Here is a 21,162-nt window from a genome sequence, read left to right on the forward strand (position 1 = left end):
GCTCGGCCGTCCAGTCGTGCTGCGGGGAGGTAAGGTCGTTACTAGGCGGGAAGGCTGCCTGTCCTGGCCTCCCCGTTTGCGTTCTGAGTTACAATTCACGCAACAAATTTTAACGAGGATAATGCAGATATTTCTGCAGAGCACTGTAAGACTTCGGGACGTGCAGAAGGTGCTGTTGCTCCTTGGGGACAATAGAGCTTGTACCGGTTTTTGTTTAAACTAATGAAATTTGTTGACAAACTTCCTGCTTTTCTGAACTACCCAGGCCGGAGCGCTGAGCACGCCGCGGCCCGTGAGGCAGGGACCGATGCTGCCTCCCGGCCGCGCCGGGCGAGGGGCCGGGCCGGGGCGCGCGCCAACGAGCAGCGCCGGGCACCCCGCTGCGGGGGGCCTCCGAGGGGAACCGCGCAGCGGAGCAGGGCCGCTCCGCCTCGCCACGCCGGGAACCACCGCGCAACCACCACGGCCGACGGCAGAAACCGCACGCTCGCCTGGAAAATCCAGAAAAACGCCAAATCCCCCCCAAAACCACAAGCAAAGGCGCGAAGGGCCCTGCTCGGGAGCACTAGCGAAAGCAGCCCGCGGCCTGCGCCTGCCTGCGTCACGCCTGCGTCACGCCCCGTGACGTCACACGGGGCTCCGCGCAGCGCCCCCCCCCCCCCCCGGCGGCCTTGCTGCGCCCCCGGCGGCGCTCTGACATCATCCGGGCGGGCTGCCGGCGCACCGCGCCATGACGTCACCGCCACAGGAAGTGACGCCACGCTAACCCCTCCCTCAGGGGGAAGGGGAAGCTCCGCGCGGGGGAGGGGGCGGGGCGTGCCCACCGCCTCCAATAGGAGGAGAGGGCGGGGGGGGCGCCGCGCGGCGATTGGCTCCCTGGGCGGGGGTGTGTCACGCCTCGCGGAGGGCGGGGGAGGGCGGCGCGTCCGGCGGCGGGGCGGGGGTCGCTGATTGGCTGCGCCGTCGCCGGGGGGGCGGGGCCGGCGGGCGTGATATGGAGGGAGGCGGCGGCGGCGCCGGCCTCGCGCTCGCGCTGGGTAAACAAGGGGCGGGGCTGCCCCTCCCCCCCCCCCCCCCCGGGCCGTGAGGTGATGGGGGAGGGGGCGGCGGCGGCCCCACACCCGCACCGGGCTGGCGGCGAGGGCGGGCCGGGAAGGGCCGGGGGAGCGCGGGGCGGCCGCGCCGCGCCGCCGCGGGGCAGGCCTTACTCGGGCCTCGTGTCCCGGCCCCTCCGCCGCGGAGGTTTGCGCCGCATCCGCGGTGCTAACGCTCGCTTTTCGCGGCGGCGGCGGCGCCGTTCCGCCTCCGTGAGTACCGCGGGGGCCGCGGGCGCGGCGGGAGATCCGCGCGGCGTGGCCCTGCCCGTTCGCTCGATGGGCGGGGGGGCTCGCTGCGCCCGCCCGCCGGGCGCGGGGCTGCCGCAGCGCTGGTCGCTGGTGCCGGGAGAGCCTCGTGGGAGGCTGCTCTGCCGGGGCTCGTTTCTGGGAACGCACACGCGTGGCGGTGTCCGTGGTACATGCTGCTGAAGACTAGCTATCTCGAAAATAAAGCGATACATATGCTCACATACACCCCATTTCAGTCCTGAATTGCTTTTTTTTTTAAAAAAAAAAAAAAAGAAGGCTTTTGGCAAGTTTTGGGTAAATCTTTCAACCTTTCTCTTCAGAGCACTCTGGGGCTTTCCTTTCCTGCGTGAAGTACAGTCATGACAGATCAAGAGTATGTTCTTTGCAAGTGGAAGAAGCGTTTATGGCCAGCAAAGGTAATAGATGTACAAATGAAGAAAAGTTTTGTGGAGGTAACTTAGAAAAGGATGAAACAGAACAGAAAAGTTATGAGAAGAGGCTAATCTATTGATAATTTTATACATAAACTGAAAAAAAAAGATGCTGCTCTACTTACACAGCTCTATTAACACAGCTGGTGTTAATAGCTTAAACAATTAACCGAAATTATAGGCATTATTTTTTTTGGAAGCACCTGCTCTAAGTGAATATATATGTATTTCTAAACAAGGGTTAACCTGTAGAGTTGCTAATAATGAAACAAGATGTTACAGAGTGTTAACCCTTTACAGGCTGTTCATATTAAAAACCTTAAGTTGGATCTATCCTTTAGTCTAACAGACTTGGTCAAGGATTTTAAATGCATGTCTGTCTTCTTTAATGTAGATTTTGTCCAAGACTGAAGTTCCTGGAAAACCGTCCCCTACTAATGTAAAGGAGACATCTTTTAAAGTTGAAATACTTGGCTTGGAAGAACAGTTGAGTATACTTGTCATTGTCTTGTGCTTGTGTTGTTAGATTAAAAAAAAAAAAGAGAGAGAGAGAGAGAGAGAAAAAACCTACTGCAGTGCCTGCATCTGAAGGTACCTGTGAAATGAGATTGCTGACTTACAAAATGATTAGATGTCTAGCCTAAAACCTACTGCCTTTTTAGAACTGAACATATTGTTGTCTAGTGGGACATTCATAAACAATATTCCATTAGCTCAGACATTACTCATATTGGATTGTTTAAAAAAAAATACTGGCTTTTAGAGGAGAAATACTATAGGTCTTATTACCAGAAGAAAGCAATGCTAAGCTTTTAAAGAAACTGTCATGGCATTAAAAATGTTAATCAGCACTATTATGTTTTCAGGATTAGCGTCAACTGTGCAGATACTGAACCACTGAAGGAAGAATGTATACAAAACATCGCCTCTAACTTAGGTGAGGATACATCAAAATGCTTGCTGTGTTTTTCCTGTAAAACATACGCAAAAACAAAGGACCTAGTAGATAATATTTATATATCTCTCTTGTATTTCTTGGGTTTTTGCTTCTCCATTCCATCCATCAACTTTGGAAAGAGTAAACATTATCAAAGCTGCTTGTATTCTTTGTGCATTGGAAGAAATGGTGAGGTTAGTTATGAGTACTTGCATCAGAATAAGAGAAAAATGCTTTGGAAGCTTGCACTTTGTCTTTCTATATACTACACCTTAAAAATTGTTGATGATTTAAATATTGAATTCTGTCTTATGACAAATGTGCTATAAATACAATTTCTTATGTCTTGTATTCAAAGAAAGGTTATTGCTTATGTCTTTCCAGTAGATCAGGGGAAGGATTCTAGTGAGGCTGTTGAAGAACTGAAATATCGCCGTTCTCTTAAAATTGCCCTAGATATTTTGAGTCAAAATGACTCACCCAGACAAGTACCATCCTCAGAGGAACAAAGTACTCAATTATCCCAGAAGAATAATGCAAGATCTTGCTCATCTACCCCCTTAACTACTTGTCGATCACTCCTGACTAAAGCAGAGTTAGAGTTTGAGACTCCCAATAAGAAAAGAGAACAAAAAAATAACCCCAACCTGAAGACTGATATAAAAAAACAAAAGTTGAAACATTCATCCATTTTGAAAGAGGGCACTAAAGCACACAAAGATGGAAAAAAAACTTCAGAATGCAGGACTAGGGACTTGTATAATGCATCAAACTCAGAAAGTAAAAATTGCAAAATGACAGAACCAAAATCACTAACAAGGCAGAAAAAAATCAAGCCCAGACTGCTGACAAAGTCCCAGACAAAAAATAAATCTTCATTTAAGCCAAAGGAGGAGAAAAGTAAGCAAGGAAGAAAAAGACCAAAAGGTGCAGGATCACCCATATCAGGTATCAGTGATCTTCCAGAGGATCAAGTGCATTCTCTTCCTGAAGAAAGTAATCCTGTGTCTGTTACCTGCAAGTCCAGCACAATACTATCTGTCAGAAGAAGGGCAAACACCAAAGGTCAGCCTAGAAGGACAATACTGGATTCTTCTTGTGAATGTGCCTTGGATGACTTAGAGAGCAGCATCAGTAATGAGAGTGAAAATCTAGCAAAGAAATTGGATGGAAGGAAAAAAACAGTGAATTTAAAATGCAGAAAACGGGAGACCAGTGTGACTCTGTCTTCATGCAAGAAAAGGAAATGCATAAATTGCCCTGAATCTTCACCTGGGCCTTCGAACCATGGAAATATCTCTGATAGTTTTCTGTCTAAGCTTAAAGAGGAAGAAAACAAGCATGCTTCACACATGCTTGGGAATAAAGTAAAGGACTTTCAGCTGCCTGACTTTGAGGAAGTTGAAGGTGAGCATACCTCCTGGGGAAGAGGAAAACTTTGTGTCTTTTGATTTACATGCACTGTTTTTATCTTCCTGGAATGTTGCAGGGTTTTTGTTGTTGATGAGGTTCTTAAGTTGGTAGTTTTATGCTAAAATATTCTATTTTTCTTTTTAAAGTTTTAAGGAAACAAAAAATGTGATTAATAGTGGCTAAAAGACTAAAGCCATATTTAGGTTTTCTGGAGCTGTGAAGTATGATTTTTCAGTGCAAAACACTGATCAATGTTTTATGTCTGTCACTGGATGACTTGCTAATTTCACATGGAATTTTATCTTTAATGCTATCCAGTTAGTGTGCAGGTCAGTGTTAAGATGAAGTGATACTATATAAAGGATCAGGCTGTTACAGAGCCCTGAGGCAAGCCTATTCTTGTTCCTTTTCCCCCCTTTTTTATTATTGATAAATAAGTATGATTTCAATCATGGCTTAAGCTGGGGGGGGGGCTTCTCCTGCTTTGGCTTAATAGCATTATATTATGAATTTATTTGCAGGTATCTTGTTTCATTTGCAGCCATTTCCACAAACTTGCTGCTTCCTGTCATAAACTTAGGGACTATCTATTTTCTGACCTTCTAGGAAGGAGAATCTGTAGTGGCACAACTGAATTCAAATTGTTAATCTTTACCTAGGCAAGAATCTTGAGGGTTTCTATCAGTAACAGCCTCGTGTTACAGTTATTGATGCTTTTATAGGCTAACTTTCATATTTATGTATCTCATGTGGTTAGAAGCTGATCCTTTTAATAATTTATAGCTTGGCTTATCATGACTGAGGTTTGCTGCTCTTGGCAGGATTGGAATCTTCCAGTATGTCTTCAAAGATAAGTTCCTCAGAGAATCTCACTCTCCTCTCAGCATTGGTAGATGAAGAGGAGGAGGAAGATGAAGAACTTCCTAGTATTCTATCACATCAAGGTAAGGCATGAGCGTACCTGTCTGAGACTTAATCACCCAAGCTTTGTGCTTTTAGAGAACATATGCTTCTAATTTGTTGGTAAGTCCTGGTAATTTCCATTAATGAAACCATTTGGGAAATAGGGCATGGTGGGTTTGCTTTACTTGAAATATGCTGGAGTGAAATCCATGGAATACTTTGTGTGTGAAGGGAGACCAACAAGTTGGGAGTTAACTCTCTTGTCGTTTGGGGTTTTTTGTTTGTTTGTCATAGAGCCACAGTCAATTGAAGAAGGGATTTTGGTCTGGTGCAAATTGCGAAGGTACCCGTATTGGCCAGCAGTGGTAAGAACAACTATCTTTTCAGAAAATATAGAAAATAAGAGGTCTGATAAGGGACAGTTTATGTTCTGCAGTGTCTTCTGTCCTTTTTTGATTCACATGGAGTTGGAAATATTCAGCAACTTCCAACAGAGCTTTTCCTGATTTCTAGCACATTCGTTTCCTAAAGAAGAAATGAAAGCAAAACCAAAGATAAGAGAAGTAAATTTACACAGGGCAAAAGCACATTAAAAAAATATAGTTGATTCACATATTGAAGTAGAGAATTGCTCCTATAAGGATCCTTATTGATCCTTACAGGAGCAATTAGCTTGATTAAATCCTTTATCATTAGAGCTGTCTTTTCCAGTTACTTAACTAAGAAAGGTCAGATCTGTATGGACTAATGAGGACAGTCTATCAAGGTGTTGCTCTAGTTTGCAATACATGCGAATTCAAACTTATTTTTTCATCTTTGTATAACTCAGGTACAGGGTGCATTAAAAAGTATTAAAGAAAATGTTTCTGCTTTATAAGGCTGTTATTCTTCTAGGATGCTAATGAGACTTTATCCCTTCAACAGGTAAAAAAAGTGAAGCGGAAACACAAAAAAGCAAATGTGCTGTTGATAGAAGGGAATACAAATGACAAGACAAAAGGGTAAACGTGGATTTTGGTTAGGTTCTGAATCTTGGGCTTCTATTGGGTAGTCTTCTATACTTTATTCCTAGTACAGTGTGTATTGCAATATGAGTTAAAACTAATGTTGGACTCAAAGCAGGGAACCAGTTAAAGCTAGGATTTGCAGTTATAGGCTACTTGCTTTATTGTGCTGCTATTTGAGATAGGCTGGCGTTCCAGCTAAATGATACAATTTATGCGAGGAATAACAAAAGGCCTGGGGATAGGGATACTCTTTTTGTGCATGTGTGTGTGCGCGGTGGTGGCTAAACTTTCTGAGAAACAGTATTTCAGGAAATGTGGACCTGCTTTTGGTTTTGTTCTATAACCAAGTGCTTCTCGTTCTATAAATTTCTAAGCTTTAGCTTGTCACGAAAACTAAAACTACTAGAAACTCCATTCTTGAATTGCTTGTAAAACCTAACCTTCAGGGAGATGTAGAATTGCAGGAAATAAAGGCACTTAAGGTGCATGTCTGTTTTAATTCACTAACTGTATTTCTTTGTTCCATCAAGTTTTTCAGTATCTCTTAGGAATCTAAAGCATTTTGATTGTGAAGAAAAGCAGGACTTAATAGTAAGTACTGCCATTATGATACACATACACATATGTACAAACATTGGGAGCAGGGGAGAGGGAAATACTTATGATATACAATTTTTACTGCTAGATGAGTGAATTGTTGGTCACTAATCTACTTCCTGTTTTGTGAAGAGGTATGCTCTCCTATTGAACAAAGTAGTTAAATGTAGTGTGATTTATTCTCTGCAAAATGAAGAATAAGGTGGGAATGGGATCCTTGTGACACTTTGTCCTCTCCAAAGCGAGGCTGAAGTTGTGTGCATATTTAGAATGTAGCTTGCTGCACAGAACTCAATCTCTGTTTTTGTTTGTGGGTGGTCTACATAAATCAGAGCTCCCCTCGCGCTGCATAGCAATGTCATTACAGAAGCTGAATTTGAAGAAAATGCAGAAAACTGTTGCATATAAACTTTGACTCGTTAATAGACTTTTTAAATGTTTTTGTTACTTTAAGTTAGTGTCTTAGACCTAAAAACTTCAGTAGCTTACTTTTTTAAAAACACAAATGGCTCTTTATTGTAGGACCGAGCCAAAGAAGCTTACTGCCGAGAAATTGAGTGGTGCATTCGATTGATTTCTGATTACCGTATTAGAATAGGTAAGCACATGAGTGACAACATCATCCATTCTGATATAGATCAGAAAAAAAAAAGACGGTAACATTAAGGTTGTCAGCTTTGTTTCAAGAACTTAGTTAACTTATAAATAACCCTGCTTTGGACTTTTTAGGTTGTCATTCTTTTACGGGATCCTTCTTGGAATATTTTGCTGATGATATCAGTAAGTGAATTTGTGGTGAGATTATCTTTTGTGTTCCCCCTTTTAGTAAATAAACTGAGCTCTAATGTTGATGAATATATGTTGAGTTATACATTAGACCCGGTGGGTGGATACTATTCAAATTACTACATGTCATTATTAGACTAGGATTTTCATTCCACAACAGAAACAACATGGAAAAAGTTATGTAAATATTGATTATTAAAGATAAGATGCTAGATTAAATTGAGTAATTGGTCACTTTGGGTTGTAGTGAGTTCATTTAAGAATTTCTTTCACAACTTCAACTCCCTATTGCTTTTTAAGGCAAAATGAATTTTCTCCCCTCTATAGTGGAGGAAGAAAAAACCTCTTCCGTCTATCAAGAAAGCCCCTTATTTTACATGTATGTAAATATGTATGATTGTGACTTTTCTTTCAGGCTATCCAGTTAGAAAGGAAGGTATTCAAGGTTTAGTCCAAATGAACTTTACAGATGTAGCAGAGGAAGAGCTTGAAGAATCTCTGTCAGAAACTTCACCTAGTAAGCCCTCCAAGAAACTCCTTCCTGATAGAACAAGGGCTGCTAGAGATAAAGCTAATGAAAAGATAGTAGAGTTTATAGTGAAGACCAAGGGAGCAGAAGAGCATCTTTTGGCTATTTTGAAAAGCAGAAAACAATCCCGGTGGCTGAAAGAATTCCTGAATTCAAGTCAGTATGTGACCTGTGTTGAAACTTATTTAGAGGATGAAGAACAATTAGACCTTGTAGTAAACTACTTGAAGCAAGTATATCATGAAATAGACACCAGAAATTTGCATCAAATAAATGGAGATGGAATAAAGTTTATTTCGGATGTCCTTTTGCCTGAAGTAAGTACATTAATATTAGTGTTTTGTGATTCTCAGTTACTGACTTCCCGTGCTCTCCAGGAATTGACATTTGAGCAGGACAGATGTATTGAGGCCTACCCACCAATTTGAGGCATGGACCTGTAAGCCCAAGAGGCTAACATTATGCTTAATCTCTATAAACATCTTGAGCAGTGTGTTAAAACACCAGTGCTGGAAACTTTTCAACTATGTACATGTGTTGGTAATCAGAGAATAAGTATGTTGAAGGAGGTGGAGGAAGCCCCAATATTAACTACAGGCTTCCTGTTGGTGCTGCATATGTTGATTTTAATAAAATAGCAAAGTTATAAGTGATTATATATGCACTAGTGTAATTCTAAACACTGATTTTTAAGCCATTAGTACAGAATGGAGAAGCTTCAGGTAATACGATGTTTTAAAGAGAATGATTGTTTTTAGTGTATTTTGATAGTTCTTTCTGAAACTTTTTGTATAGTTCTTTTATTTGGAAAAATATTTCTGTGGAATTTGTGGGTTCTTTTTTTAAGTTATACTTTTGCAGACTTCCTGTCTTTGTTAGAGCCTAGGTGAACAGTTATTTTTTTTTTCAGGAACAGAATTAAGAACACTTTAATCTGGTGGTAAATATTTATCCTGACTATGTTAAAGGACAAGTTTGTACTTTGTGTTGGAGAATTTTAAATGCATAGTGAGCAGTTTCATCCAGGTTTAAGTGGTTGAAGATCTTCCTCCAAAAATGTACTCACCTGCTGAGATTATTTCAAATAATTGTAGTTTTAATTTAGTCTTTGTTTCACTAGTATCAATGAACTAAAAGTCCTTTTATAGGCCATCATTTATGCAATTTCTGCTGTGGATGACATAGATTACAAGAAGGCGGAAGAGAAATTCATAAAAGGACCATCTGTGAGCAAAAGGTATCTTTTTATTTTTAGTGTTTTCTCTGAATTTTTATGTACCAGCTTGCTGTTCATAAAGAAAGTATGAGAGAAAGGTGCACTTAGAGGTCAGTATCCTCCCTTCCTGCAAGACCAACATTCTCCTTGTCTAAATAATGAAATAATTAAATATGGGAAGATTCTTGCTGAGTTATACTAACACACTACACTTTTTAACACAGTAGGGTTGTTTTTACTGCAGAACTTCAACTCAACCTATCTCTTTTTTTTAGGGAGAGAGAAATATTTGATGAAGAAATTTTAGAAAGAAAAAAGTGGAAGACTGAACTCGCGTCTGAAGACAGCAAATAAATAGTGGTAGGAACTTTCCTGAGTGTATAGTGGCATTGAATGTATATAATGGAGAAGTGGTTACCTGTATAAAATGTGTAATTTTTTTTATCAATATGTAAATAGTCTTCAAAGGATGTAACAAATCATTATAATGCTGTATTACCTTAAGATACAGTTGTATCTTCAATTTTAAATTCTGCATAATGGCATTGCATATTGAAAAAGACAATGTATAAATAGGTAGTAACACTTACAAGTGCACTGCCAGCCAGTTATGTTCAGCCACTCTGTGTGCTTGAAACAGAATTCACAGAAGAAAAGCAAAGGTTTTGCAAAGCTGTTTTATGCAACTCTTGTATTAAGCTTTTTGTATTAATGATTGTGGCCAAATATCTCTGACAAGTGAAGGTCAACTGTCCTCAAAAACATGTACTTGTACATGTACTGGTAAATTATATAGCCACATATTGCTTGGTAACTGTACTGCTATTGAATATACTATCTAGAAATCTTTCCGAAGGGTTGACTATTCTTAACCTACCTGTGTTTAAAAATGGGAAATAAAACTGGTACCTGGTGGTGAAACCCAAGTCACAAAGGCTTTGGTGTTTTGGTTTTTAGTGGTTTTTTTTATATATTATTTATTTTTTGTTTAGTAGGACAACTGTGAAATTCAGGGAAGAAGGAATCCAATGCATACTTCAAACAAAAAAAGCTTCATATTTCCACTTAAACCCTTTTGAATGCTGTTTTTAAAACAGTGTTTAATACCATGATTTTAGAACTCTTTCTTTTTTTTATTATTATTTTTCTGTTTTGTCTGATTTAATCATGCATTACTCCCTCTGCAGGCCTTTTGCTAAAAGTGTAGCATATTGTAGGTAATTACTTCTGGCAAACCAACAGCACAATTGATAACTATTTAATGGAAAAGAACCAGTGATTGGTATTTGCATATGCTACAGGCGAAATCTGATCTGTTTACTTGTCCAACAGGAATGTGATTTGATTTTACAAGAAGTAAAATTTAAGATTTTTAGTGAGAAACTAGGTGAGAAACTTAACACAGAATCAATATACCATTTTATATTTATCTTGAATATAATACTAATTGAATATCATTTAATCTTAATTACATTGTAGTGTATATTGAGTCTCAATAATCACTCTGAATCCTTATTCAAATAGAACAGTACCTAAGTGATAAGAATACAGTATCTCATTTCTTTTAGTTTTCACTAATTTTGGTGATAAGGAATAATGCATTTCCTGTCATAGCATAATGTCTTTGATCACAAAGTTATAGAATTAACTGGAGACATGAGTGATGCTTAAAGATGGAGATTTATTGGGCCATGTGCAACTAAGTGTATGAAGCTTCCTGCCTGTAAAAATGAACCCTATTTAGGTACTCCTCCTGCAGGTGCTAGTAATGGTGATTTAAAGAGAGCAACATATCTTAAGGTTCCCTCTCCTTTAAACATAGTTATCTGTACACTTTTCACAAGTACCATAATATTTGTGGTACTGTAAAAAAACTTAAGATTTTTTTCAAGCTATTGCACAACAGTATAACCTCCAAATTGTGCTACCTTCTTTATCCAAATATTTGCTTTTCATACCTTTCTCACAGTAGTATCTTTTGTTTTTTATTTTTAAAATGAGAACTGGTCTATTTAATCAAATAGTACTATTTCACCAAGGAGTGAAAAACAGTATACATTGTGTTGAAGCACTTGTAAAGACGTAAACATGTTGAAGTCTTCTCAGCTTTTGAATCAGGGTGATTAAAAATTATTTACAGGTATATTAGTATCTCAATATCAAATTCAGAGTTGCAATGTAAAAATTTTACTGCTGTGGTGCTGTACAGAACTGATTTCCTAAATCAGTTAAAACTGGCACGTGAAAGATGTAAACTCTCCAAGATTTAGTATTACTTTACCTGAAATGAAAATATTATTTCAAATCCTACTTTTGATCTGTGGCCTTAATTGCACAAAGCCTTTTGCACCTGAATTTTGTATTGCCTGAAGCCTGGGTTTAGTCTGTATGTCAGATACAACCCTAGCATAATGTTTTTAAACAGTATCACAGTTTCATGTTAATAAACAAGGGGTGACTTTATTTACAGGTAGTAAAATTGAAGATTTAGTGAGAAATTAAGAAGAAAGAAAAAAGCAGACTTACTGTTTTCTGTTGTTGTGCTTTAGTTAAAGCAGCTATTCAAATGCATCATCCCTGTCAAGAACAAGCTACTGATTAAGGTTGTTTCATTTTAATAGATGCAGATTCCTTTAACTGAACTTCATACCTGTAACAGTGTTAAATCAGCGACTGAGTGTGTTGCCTACTGGTATTTGTTTCTCGGATATTAAAACAGTCTGGAGGAAGATTTGAGGAGTGTGTGGTGCGTTTATCTAAACCTGGAGCTCTTGAGACTTAGCTGGGAATTAACAGAAGCAGGATTTTCTGCTGCTTCTCTCTTCCACAGTGGTCTAAAGCACTGTTGATACTGCTCTTTCCCTGCGCTGGTGTGGAGTTGATAGCTGTAGCTCCCAGCCATTTTTAGGCGAAGCAGCGCTGCTCTCTGCAAGCGCGTCTCAGAGCGATGTTAGCTCCTCTCTTTTCTTTTAGCCGAATGGGGGGAGAAGCTGTGGCAGCGGCGTGGGCCGTGTGCTTGCAGCTGCACCAGTTTGCGGGCAGGAAGTGCCGGTTTCCGGGGCAAAGACAAACGGGAATAAATAACGCTTAGAAACGCTCCCGGCTTCACTGGGAGCCTTAAATCACCGCCACCATCCTGCTGCGGCCGAGGAAAAGCAGCGCGGGGGCGGGGGAAAAGGAAAGCACCCTGCCGAAACCCGGGATCGAACCAGGGACCTTTAGATCTTCAGTCTAACGCTCTCCCAACTGAGCTATTTCGGCCGCTGCTGCGCGGCTCCCTCCCCGTTCCGGCTGAGCGCTGCGGCGGCCCCGGCCCCGCTCCCGAGCGCGGCGGCGGCGGCGGCGGCCGGAGCGCGGGGCCGCGCGGCGCGGGCAGCGCGGTCTCTGTGGCGCAATCGGTTAGCGCGTTCGGCTGTTAACCGAAAGGTTGGTGGTTCGAGCCCACCCAGGGACGGCTCCGCTTCCCCCCTTCTTTTTTTTTTTTTTTTTTTCCTGCGCTGCCCGCGCTCTCCTCCCCCCTCCCCCCCCGCCCCAACCACCCCCGCCCCGGTTTTGCGGCGGAACCCGCCGCGCCGCGGCCGCGTTCCCCGCCGGCGCGCTGAGCCGGGCGCACCGCCGCGCCCGGACCGCTGAGCGGGGCGCGCCGCCGCCCAGAGGTTGCCTGAAGGGCTGCGGGCGACATGGCGGCGCTGGGCTGTGAGTGGCGGCGGCGGCGCCCGGGGCCGGGGCCGGGGCGGGAGGCGACGCGCGTGGCCCCCGGCGCGCCCCGGCGCTGAGCCGCCCTGCGCTCTCGTTGCAGGTCTTCGCCTCGCCCGGCGCGGGACGCAGGCCGTGCGGTGAGGCCGGGCCGCCGGCGCGGGGCGGTAACCCGCGGGCGGGCGGGCGGGGGGAGGCTCCGCGGCCCGCGGCACCCAGCGCGGTTTTGCTTCCCCCCCAGGCCCGGTGCTGCGCTGCCCGTTCGCGCTCGGCTGCTCCACGGGACGCCGGCGGCCGGCGACGCCGACAGGTAACGCGGGTTCTGCGGCCGCGCCGCTCCCGCCGCGGGCGCGCAGCGCTCCGTGCGCTCGCTGCAGCGCGTTATTTCTGCGGGGAAAACCTTCTCCCGGCTTCGCTCGCTAAAAGCCAGCGTTAACGGGCTGTCGTCAGTCTGCGAGCCCCGGGAGCGGGCCCGCCGCGCAGCCCCCGCCCTGCGGGTGCGGCGCGAAGGGCCTCTGCCGCGGCAGCGGGTGGCGCGGATCCTCCTCGGCGCGGGGAGAGGCTGCTGCGAACACCCCCCGCGGGGGCAGCAGCGGGTGCGAGGGCGCCCACGAGCGAGGCGCCGTGGGGTCGTAGCTCCCTGAGGCTCGCGCGTTGCATTCTGTGGCCACGCGCGGTAACTGCGGACTGACAACCCTGTGAATGTTGTTTGTTTTCAGCCCTGCCCAAGTCCAGCAAAAAAGCTCAGCTGTTGTCCAGAGAAAATCCTATGTCCCTACTAGCAGGGGCGAGTATATCGTCACGAAACTTGACGACCTCATCAACTGGGCACGAAGAGTAAGTCAGTGAAACTGTCTTGATCATGAAGAAGAAATGGTATCTGGTGTCTGAGGTGCTGGTGGGAAATGGATATGTGCCTCCTCCTCCTAAGGATAAAAATAGGTTCAAAAATTTTCAAGCTCTGCAAGAAAATAACCAGAGTTTCTTGGCCAGAGGTTGACATTTGGGCGTACTATATTAGAGTGAAAAACTCTTAATTTAATGATGGTACAAAGCAGCGCTTGCTGCTTGTCTGAACAGAGTTGTCCTTTGGTGATAAGCAAATGTTGCTTCTCAGTTTTATGTAGTTATTGTCATAGGCCACTGTGTGCGGTGGTAAAGGTTAAACAAGCGACGCTGCACTGAATCCAATGTGCTCTGGAGAGTCATGAGGAAAGTAATGCTTTGGCTGAGCTGAGTTTTGCCTTCTCCTGTCACTGCTGTCCTTGTGCAGTGCTTCTGGGGTGGCTATCTCTCAGTATTGTCAGATGTAAAGAAGAGTCTGGTTGTGTGTGTGCCTAGCATCTCTGAGGCTGCAGACACACAGATCTCTTTACACGCCTATCTCCTTCTAGGATCTGCTCCCTAAAGCTGTGGTTTTTATTCTCCCATTTAATGGTAAACACCGTTTTCATTTATGGTACTTTTAATAAAGAGACCTTAAAATGTCTCTCTTTTGTTTTGTTTATTTTCCTGACTGATCAAAGCTGAAAGCTATTTATTTTGTGAGTTACCTGCACAGGGTCTCAGCTCCCGCTTTGAGCGTTCTTACCCATAACCCGGGTCTCTCCTGCCCCAGAGCTCCATGTGGCCAATGACATTTGGCTTGGCATGCTGCGCAGTGGAAATGATGCACATGGCAGCTCCTCGCTACGATATGGACCGCTTTGGGGTAGTGTTTCGAGCTAGTCCCCGGCAAGCCGACGTCATGATCGTGGCTGGCACCCTGACAAACAAAATGGCTCCAGCTCTTCGGAAGGTATGGGTTAGGGTGGATGCTTTGAGCATGGCTGCACAGACTGGATACCAATGGAAAGCGGTCCAAAACGTGTGTTCTGCAGGTCTATGACCAGATGCCGGAACCTCGCTACGTGGTCTCCATGGGAAGGTAAGTGCCAGGACATCCCTATTGCCCATCCTTATTGCATAAGCTTGTGGGAGAAATCTGGTGTCTGCACTTGGGTGGGAAGATGGAGGTGAGGGGAACCTGTTTGTCATTTGTATTTCCAGCTCCTTGAATTGTATAAAGAGGCTTTCTTATACCTAAGGTGTGAAGATTCCCCATTGATTAGAGTGAGGTGGATACAACAATAACGTCTGTCATGTCGGTGCTTTTCTTCAAACTGTAAATTCTTCCCAGTGAAAGATTCTGTGTTTTTTTGCAGCTGTCAGAGTCTAGACAATCAAGTATTCCCAGAATCTCAGGATTTGCATTCAGGCTAAAGCTTTCAAACTGTTTCTGCTGTGGAGCTTAAAACAAGCTCCGTGGAGCTCCAGCTCTTTGAAGCTATGGTGTTTGCCTAGTGGAACTGACATCTTGTTTGTCTCATGGTGCCACTGGGGCAGAGGACAACTGTTTCACCGGGGCCATACCCACTTCTAGAAACCCTCCATGCAGATGTGGCAGAAGAACTGTTTTTGCAGGGGGGAGGAAGGACCCTCTGAATCTGTGTTTCATAAGAGGCATGGAAATGGTTGAGTCTGTTTTGACTCAGCTCGAAATGTAACTGTGAGTCTAAAATCTTGTCTTCTAGCCAGGTATCGTTAAGAGGATGCAGCTCTGCATTCGGGGTGAATGGCCACAAAGTAATTTTGGCATTCAATTCATTTATTACTACAGAATCTCTAACTATCACGTGACTTCTTTTTTCACAGCGTCTTGGATCATTGAATCATAGAATGGTAAGGTTGGAAGGGACCTCTGGAGGTCATCTAGTCCAACCCTCAGCGTAGCCCATACGAGGATTGAACCCGCAACCTTGGCGTTAGCAGCACCACACTAACCAACTGAGGATGTCGGATTAGCATTTCCTTTGGCTTCTGCTGATCTTTCACCTCAGGCTGCTGAGCTGCTTTTAAATGAGGCTGCACTGAGATATCTGTCTGTCTTTTGCAGCTGTGCCAACGGCGGAGGTTACTACCACTACTCTTACTCTGTGGTGAGGGGATGTGACCGCATTGTACCAGTGGACATCTATGTGCCAGGTATCAAGGATGACTTCTGGGTGCCAGGACACTAACTGGGGTGAAACTAACTTTGCATGTTTGGACTATGGCTCTGAAAAGCTGAGAGAGAATATGAGCTATTTGAGTCCTGTCCTGTGCAGGTGTGGATTTAGGGTGCAGCAGCTCCTAAGCAGAACCTCCTGGTAGAGTGTGAATTAACAGATGACTTTGATCCTCCTTGGAATAGTTTTTAAAGATCACTTTAGTTTCAAACTGTGTTGCTTAAATTGCAGATGTTTCACTAAGTTCTGCGTGAGGTTTCCGGTAGGCAAGTGAAGTTCTTTTAGTGATATTGGTAGCTGGTAACTGTTGTATGTAGTGTAGGGCTATAGCTTAGTCAGAGAGACAGACTTTTTCCTGTCTCCTGCAGGATACCATCTTGCTTAAAACCAAAGCACTTCTATGTTTTATAAGGATCTTTCCAAAAAAACATTGTCACTTCAGTCTTAAAACTGTAGCCCTCTTGCTTATGAACTCCCAGCTGTGACCTACAGGAAGCCAGAGAGAGATCACAGCCCACTTTGGGTTAAAATCCATAACTTGTCAGTTCTACTTCTGCTGACTGTGATTCAGTGCAGCTGGCAGCCTTACAAGCTTCCTTTTTTTCTTTTTTTCTCTTAGGTTGCCCACCTACTGCTGAAGCTTTGCTGTATGGAATCCTGCAGCTTCAGAAGAAGATTAAGCGGGAGAAGAAGATTCAGATCTGGTACAGGAAATAGTAACTTATTTATGACCTGCTCACTGACTGTCCACCTGCTTGCAGTCTTACGCACAATAAATCTCTATTCTTCACAAGCCTTCCAATAAAACTCTATGTGGTTAAGATGGTCTTCTGTCTTTAATATATCGCTCTTACCTAAAGTGTTTTAGCTTTTTTAAAAACTCAGTTATGAAAAGCAAGAGTTGGTCAGCATTCCGTGTGTCACTTTCTGGTCTGAATAAGCTGTGAGGGAAGGGGAGAAGGGGAAAACCTGCTCTTTCGCTTTGTTAGGAATTGTAGGCTGCTGAACTCCTCAAGACTAGATTGCAGAAGTATGAAGGATTTAACTGTATGAGACCTCTGCTTTTGCCATTTCTCTGGTAACGAGGCTCTCAGTAGATCAGACAGCTCTGTTCTAGTAGCTGGAGAACCCAGGATAATTTTTTTTCCATGATAAAGGCAATGCAAGTGTGGGATCCTTCCCACTCTGGATCATGAAGTGCAGTCTGCTAAAACCAGGCTGTTTGACGAGGGAAGTTGTGAGACCAACGCACATTCAGATGAACCCTGAGGTTTCCCTGAGCTCATTTCTTATCTCCATCTGCTTTTTTGTTTATAATGCCTGCAAAAGATCTAATAAATCCCTTACATCTGTGTGTACAGCTGCCTGAATTCAATTATGTATTACAAATGTACAGATTTATAAATGTAATTATGAAAGTAATTACATTTTACAAATGTAACCAAGGAAAATTTGTAATGCTTAAAAAAATAGAATATCACTAATAAATATAAATGTAAAACTTCTTAGTACAGTAGAAATAATCAGTACCAAAGCTTGACAGGGGCTATATGTGTCAAAGAAGACTAGTGTATTGTACTCCACGCAGCCCAGGACAAGGAACAAAATCACATGCACTTTTGAAAGGCAGAAATACATGGCACTAAATAGCAGTTGTGTATTCTATTCCATTTTACTAGTATTTTATCTCTTCTGGGTACAGACAGAAAACACCATTTATATGCTATTAGACTGCAAGAAGATAATAAGAATCAGAAATTGTTTTAAATGGGCCTTAGCCAAAACTTTCAGGAAACTCCAGGTGGGAGTTGCTCCAGGAACATAGGACTCCAACAGCAGTGTCCCAAACTGCCGCTTCTTTTGTGTGGAAAGCCAACCCTCAGTTTTTTAAAATGATCTGTTTTTTGCAGGAAATCACTAGTCCTAGAACCCCTTTGGCCAAATGCTCTAAGCCACGCTCTTGACAATTGCAATTTAACTGATGCAGAGGGAGACTAGTGCAAGGCCCAAGGGCTGTGCCAGTCTCAGGGACTTTGGGAAGAGTCCCTGGGATCTCTTCCAAAAGGGTGAGATCTTCGCCCAGGGAGCCCAGAAGGTCCCTGTGGCAAAGGAGGACCTGCAGCAGCCCTGGGGCTCCCGTGGTGGAGCTGGGCATCGCGGGTGCTGCAGCGCGGGCGGGTTGCTTGGAGTCCCTTTGTCCAGGAGGTCCGCTGAAGGCCGGGCACCACAGGCCCGCGCCTCCGGCCGTCTCCCCACCTCTAGATAAATTGGTTTGAATCTTCTCTTGTTAGCATCGAGGGAGATGAGAGCTTTTTCTCCTCCTTGCAGTGTAAATGATCAACCTCTGTCTGCCAGCGTTTGCTTCTGCGGTTTCGGGCAGGGCGAGGGCCCTCAGTGTTTAACGATGGTGGGCGTGATCATCTTGTGGAAGGAGTAGTACCTGCAGTCCTTGGGGGGGACCAGGTCCATGACCGCCGTGCTTATGTTCTCCCTCTTGAACCCGGCTTCGAGCAGGTGGGGGATCTGGGTCTCCTGCGGACAGCGGAGGCAGACAGGAGCAGTGAGCGCGAGCGGCGGGACGCCCCGTCCCGGGGACGCCGCAGCCCGGGCCTCACCTCGAACATCTTCTCGATGTCGCTGTAGCGGGTCTTCAGCAGCTCGCCCCAGGAGGTGAGGTTGCAGTAGGTGAGGACGCCGCCGGGCCGCAGCAGGCGGAAGGCATGGTCCTGCCGGCGAGCCGGGGCGGCTGAGGGGGCCGGCGCCGCGCCGCCGCCATGCTCCCTCCGCAGACCAAAGCCTCTCTCTTCACCCCCCGCCCCAGCTCGGGAAGTTTCCATCCTCCCGTTTATTTATTTCCCCCCTCCCCTGTTGCACCCGCCGGGAGCCCCCGACCCTCCCCTTTCCCGGCGGGGATGGGGGCGGCCCCGCCGCGGCGCCTCACCTTGATGAAGGCGAACTGGTGCGTGTGCCAGGCGTCGGCCGAGAGCGGGTAGGCGTCGTAGAGGATCCCTGCGCGGAGAAGGGCGGCGGAGCGGCCTCAGCGGGGGCCCGGGCGGCGCCGGGCGCCCCCCGTCCCCCCGCCGCCGCGGGGCTCACCGCTGAAATGTCCGTCCGGCAGCGTCGGCGCCACCTCTTCCCACATGCCCTTCAGGGCCACGACCTGCGCGGGAGGGCAGGGGGACGCCGTGAGGGGCCGCGGCGAGGGGACACGAGGGGACGCGGCTGAGGGGCCGCGGCAGGGCGCGGGGACGTGGCGAAGGGATGAAATGTGGGGAGGGGACGCGGCGAGGGGACATGGCGAGGGGATGGGTGGGGGGCACGGCGCGGTGAGGGGACATGGCGAGGTGAAGGGACGTGGTGAGGGAAGGGGACACGGCGAGGAGACATGGCGAGGTGAAGGGACGTGGTGAGGGAAGGGGACACGGCAAGGAGACATGGCGAGGTGAAGGGACGTGGTGAGGGAAGGGGACACGGCGAGGGGACATGGCGAGGTGAAGGGACGTGGTGAGGGAAGGGGACACGGCGAGGAGACATGGCGAGGTGAAGGGACGTGGTGAGGGAAGGGGACACGGCGAGGGGACATGGCGAGGTGAAGGGACGTGGTGAGGGAAGGGGACACGGCGAGGAGACATGGCGAGGTGAAGGGACGTGGTGAGGGAAGGGGACACGGCGAGGGGACATGGCGAGGTGAAGGGACGTGGTGAGGGAAGGGGACACGGCGAGGGGACATGGCGAGGTGAAGGGACGTGGTGAGGGAAGGGGACACGGCGAGGAGACATGGCGAGGTGAAGGACATGGCGAGGTGAAGGGACATGGCGAGGGGATGGGTGGGGGACACAGCAAGGTGAGGGGACACGGCGAGGGGATATGACCAGGTGAAGGGACATGGCAAGGGGACACGGCGAGGGACGCGGTGAGGTGAGGGGACGCGGCGAGGGAAGGGGGGCGGCCGCCGGGGCCCCCCCCTACCTTGTGGGGCTGCGCCGGGGCCCAGTCCTGCAGGCGCCGGAAAACGCCCTCGTTGCACTCGACGATCCAGTGCTCGGCGATGTCCAGCTCCTCCAGCTTGGAGGCGGCGATGGCCATGCCGAAGCCCACCTCCAGCACGCGGCCGCCTGCCGCCACACCGCACGTGGGGCCCGCCGGCCTCCCCCGGCCCGCCGGCCCCCTCCATCGCCCGTCCGCCAGCGCCCGAGCCCCCGCTCACCCCCACAACCACCTCCTTTGGGCGCAAGGAGACACTTGGGACCGCGCCACTGGTGACACGAGCACGCAAGTGCTCAGCCGCCCCCCCCTCCCAGGCCCGGCGCGGGGGCAGCGCGGGTTTCACTGCCGCTTCCCGCCCGTCACCTTTGGCGGCAGCGGCGGCCGCCAGCGCGTGCATGTAGGGGGTCTCCCAGCGCTCCATCACCGGCTTGCCCAGGATCTCCAGGCGGGCGTCAGGCGCGTCGTAGCCGGCCGCCGCCGCCGTCCAGGCCGCCGTGCAGTCCTCGCCCTCGGCGAAGAGCGGAGCGGCGGCCGCCGGGGAGCTCATGGCCGTGCTTGTGTCTTCACAGGGGAAAAGTCCAAGGGGCGCCGCGGTGCTGGGACGGGGAGAAGGAGCTTCCCTCCTCCCTGCCGCTTTATATAGCCCAGCTGGGAAAAGCGCTGAGTGTGCAGCCGTGCAGGGGCCCCGTTGGGGGGGCTGGATCTTGTTTCAGCCGTGCCGGAGGGGGCAGGGGACAGGGACATTCCCTGTGGCCACACACGGGGGCAGAGGACAGGGACATTCCCTGCAGACGTGCACGTCCGGCCACTGCCTTTGGGCCGGGGCTGAGCACAGCACCGTGCACCATGCTGTGCATGGATGGCAGCGCACAAATATAGGGGCCCTGCATGCTGCAAAGGGCTGCAGCGCTGCAAGGGTGCTGCAAGGAGAGGGCCTCTGCTCCCTTTGTGCGCACGGCGCTGCGCACAGCCAGCATGCACGGTGCTGTGCGCAGCTGGGCAGCGTGCATGGTGCTGCGCAGTGCTTTGTGCATGGCTAGGGCACGTGCACTGTGCTGTGCTCGGCCTGGAGAACACACACGGGGCTGAGCACGGCCAAACACACACGCGGTGCTCTGCAAAGGGCTGCGCATGGCCAGGACAGCTTGCACACCGCTGTGCACAGCGAGAGCAGCGTGCACGGCGCTGCGCGCAGCAAGGGCAGCTTGCTTGGCGTTGCGCCCGGCGCTGTGCTCAGCCAGGACAGCTCGCACCATCCCGTGCAAGG

General features: G+C 47.5%; 3 protein-coding genes and 2 non-coding genes across 11 annotated transcripts; 3 read left to right on the forward strand and 2 right to left on the reverse strand.

Annotated features, from left to right (window-relative positions):
• The first annotated feature begins 967 nt into the window (after window positions 1-967).
• On the forward strand, window positions 968-11,896 carry PWWP3A (PWWP domain containing 3A, DNA repair factor). Of its 7 annotated transcripts, none has more exons than XM_062596360.1 (15): window positions 968-1,037; window positions 1,667-1,762; window positions 2,172-2,263; window positions 2,644-2,714; window positions 3,099-4,121; window positions 4,949-5,071; window positions 5,325-5,395; window positions 5,955-6,031; window positions 6,568-6,628; window positions 7,157-7,232; window positions 7,364-7,414; window positions 7,836-8,266; window positions 9,098-9,186; window positions 9,441-9,525; window positions 11,636-11,896. In XM_062596360.1, exons 2-14 carry the CDS (start codon window positions 1,706-1,708, stop codon window positions 9,517-9,519), a joined length of 2,301 nt encoding a protein of 766 aa, XP_062452344.1. In that variant the 5' UTR covers window positions 968-1,037; window positions 1,667-1,705; the 3' UTR covers window positions 9,520-9,525; window positions 11,636-11,896. The 7 variants fall into 7 exon arrangements, 5 of the variants coding, with proteins under 5 accessions (XP_062452344.1, XP_062452345.1, XP_062452346.1 ...); XM_062596361.1 differs by having other exon boundaries at window positions 11,787-11,896; XR_009960881.1 differs by lacking the exon at window positions 9,098-9,186.
• A 457-nt stretch (window positions 11,897-12,353) lies between these two features.
• On the reverse strand, window positions 12,354-12,426 carry TRNAF-GAA (transfer RNA phenylalanine (anticodon GAA)). The gene has a single exon. It is a non-coding gene; the product is annotated as a tRNA-Phe (tRNA).
• A 119-nt stretch (window positions 12,427-12,545) lies between these two features.
• Window positions 12,546-12,619, forward strand: TRNAN-GUU (transfer RNA asparagine (anticodon GUU)). Its single transcript has one exon. It is a non-coding gene; the product is annotated as a tRNA-Asn (tRNA).
• A 173-nt stretch (window positions 12,620-12,792) lies between these two features.
• Window positions 12,793-16,729, forward strand: NDUFS7 (NADH:ubiquinone oxidoreductase core subunit S7). Its single transcript, XM_062596152.1, has 8 exons — window positions 12,793-12,861; window positions 12,965-13,001; window positions 13,103-13,171; window positions 13,581-13,698; window positions 14,480-14,659; window positions 14,742-14,788; window positions 15,797-15,885; window positions 16,528-16,729. The coding sequence occupies exons 1-8, from the start codon at window positions 12,846-12,848 to the stop codon at window positions 16,623-16,625; spliced, it is 654 nt and encodes a 217-aa protein (XP_062452136.1). The 5' UTR covers window positions 12,793-12,845; the 3' UTR covers window positions 16,626-16,729.
• A 756-nt stretch (window positions 16,730-17,485) lies between these two features.
• Window positions 17,486-20,483, reverse strand: GAMT (guanidinoacetate N-methyltransferase). Its single transcript, XM_062596227.1, has 6 exons — window positions 20,259-20,483; window positions 19,878-20,023; window positions 19,005-19,068; window positions 18,850-18,917; window positions 18,524-18,634; window positions 17,486-18,440 (listed from the first exon to the last, which is right to left on the reverse strand). Exons 1-6 carry the CDS (start codon window positions 20,440-20,442, stop codon window positions 18,300-18,302), a joined length of 714 nt encoding a protein of 237 aa, XP_062452211.1. The 5' UTR covers window positions 20,443-20,483; the 3' UTR covers window positions 17,486-18,299.
• Window positions 20,484-21,162: the final 679 nt, after the last annotated feature.

This window comes from Rhea pennata, chromosome 27 (genome assembly GCF_028389875.1).
Source record: "Rhea pennata isolate bPtePen1 chromosome 27, bPtePen1.pri, whole genome shotgun sequence".
In the NCBI taxonomy this organism is placed as follows: Eukaryota; Metazoa; Chordata; class Aves; order Rheiformes; family Rheidae; genus Rhea; species Rhea pennata.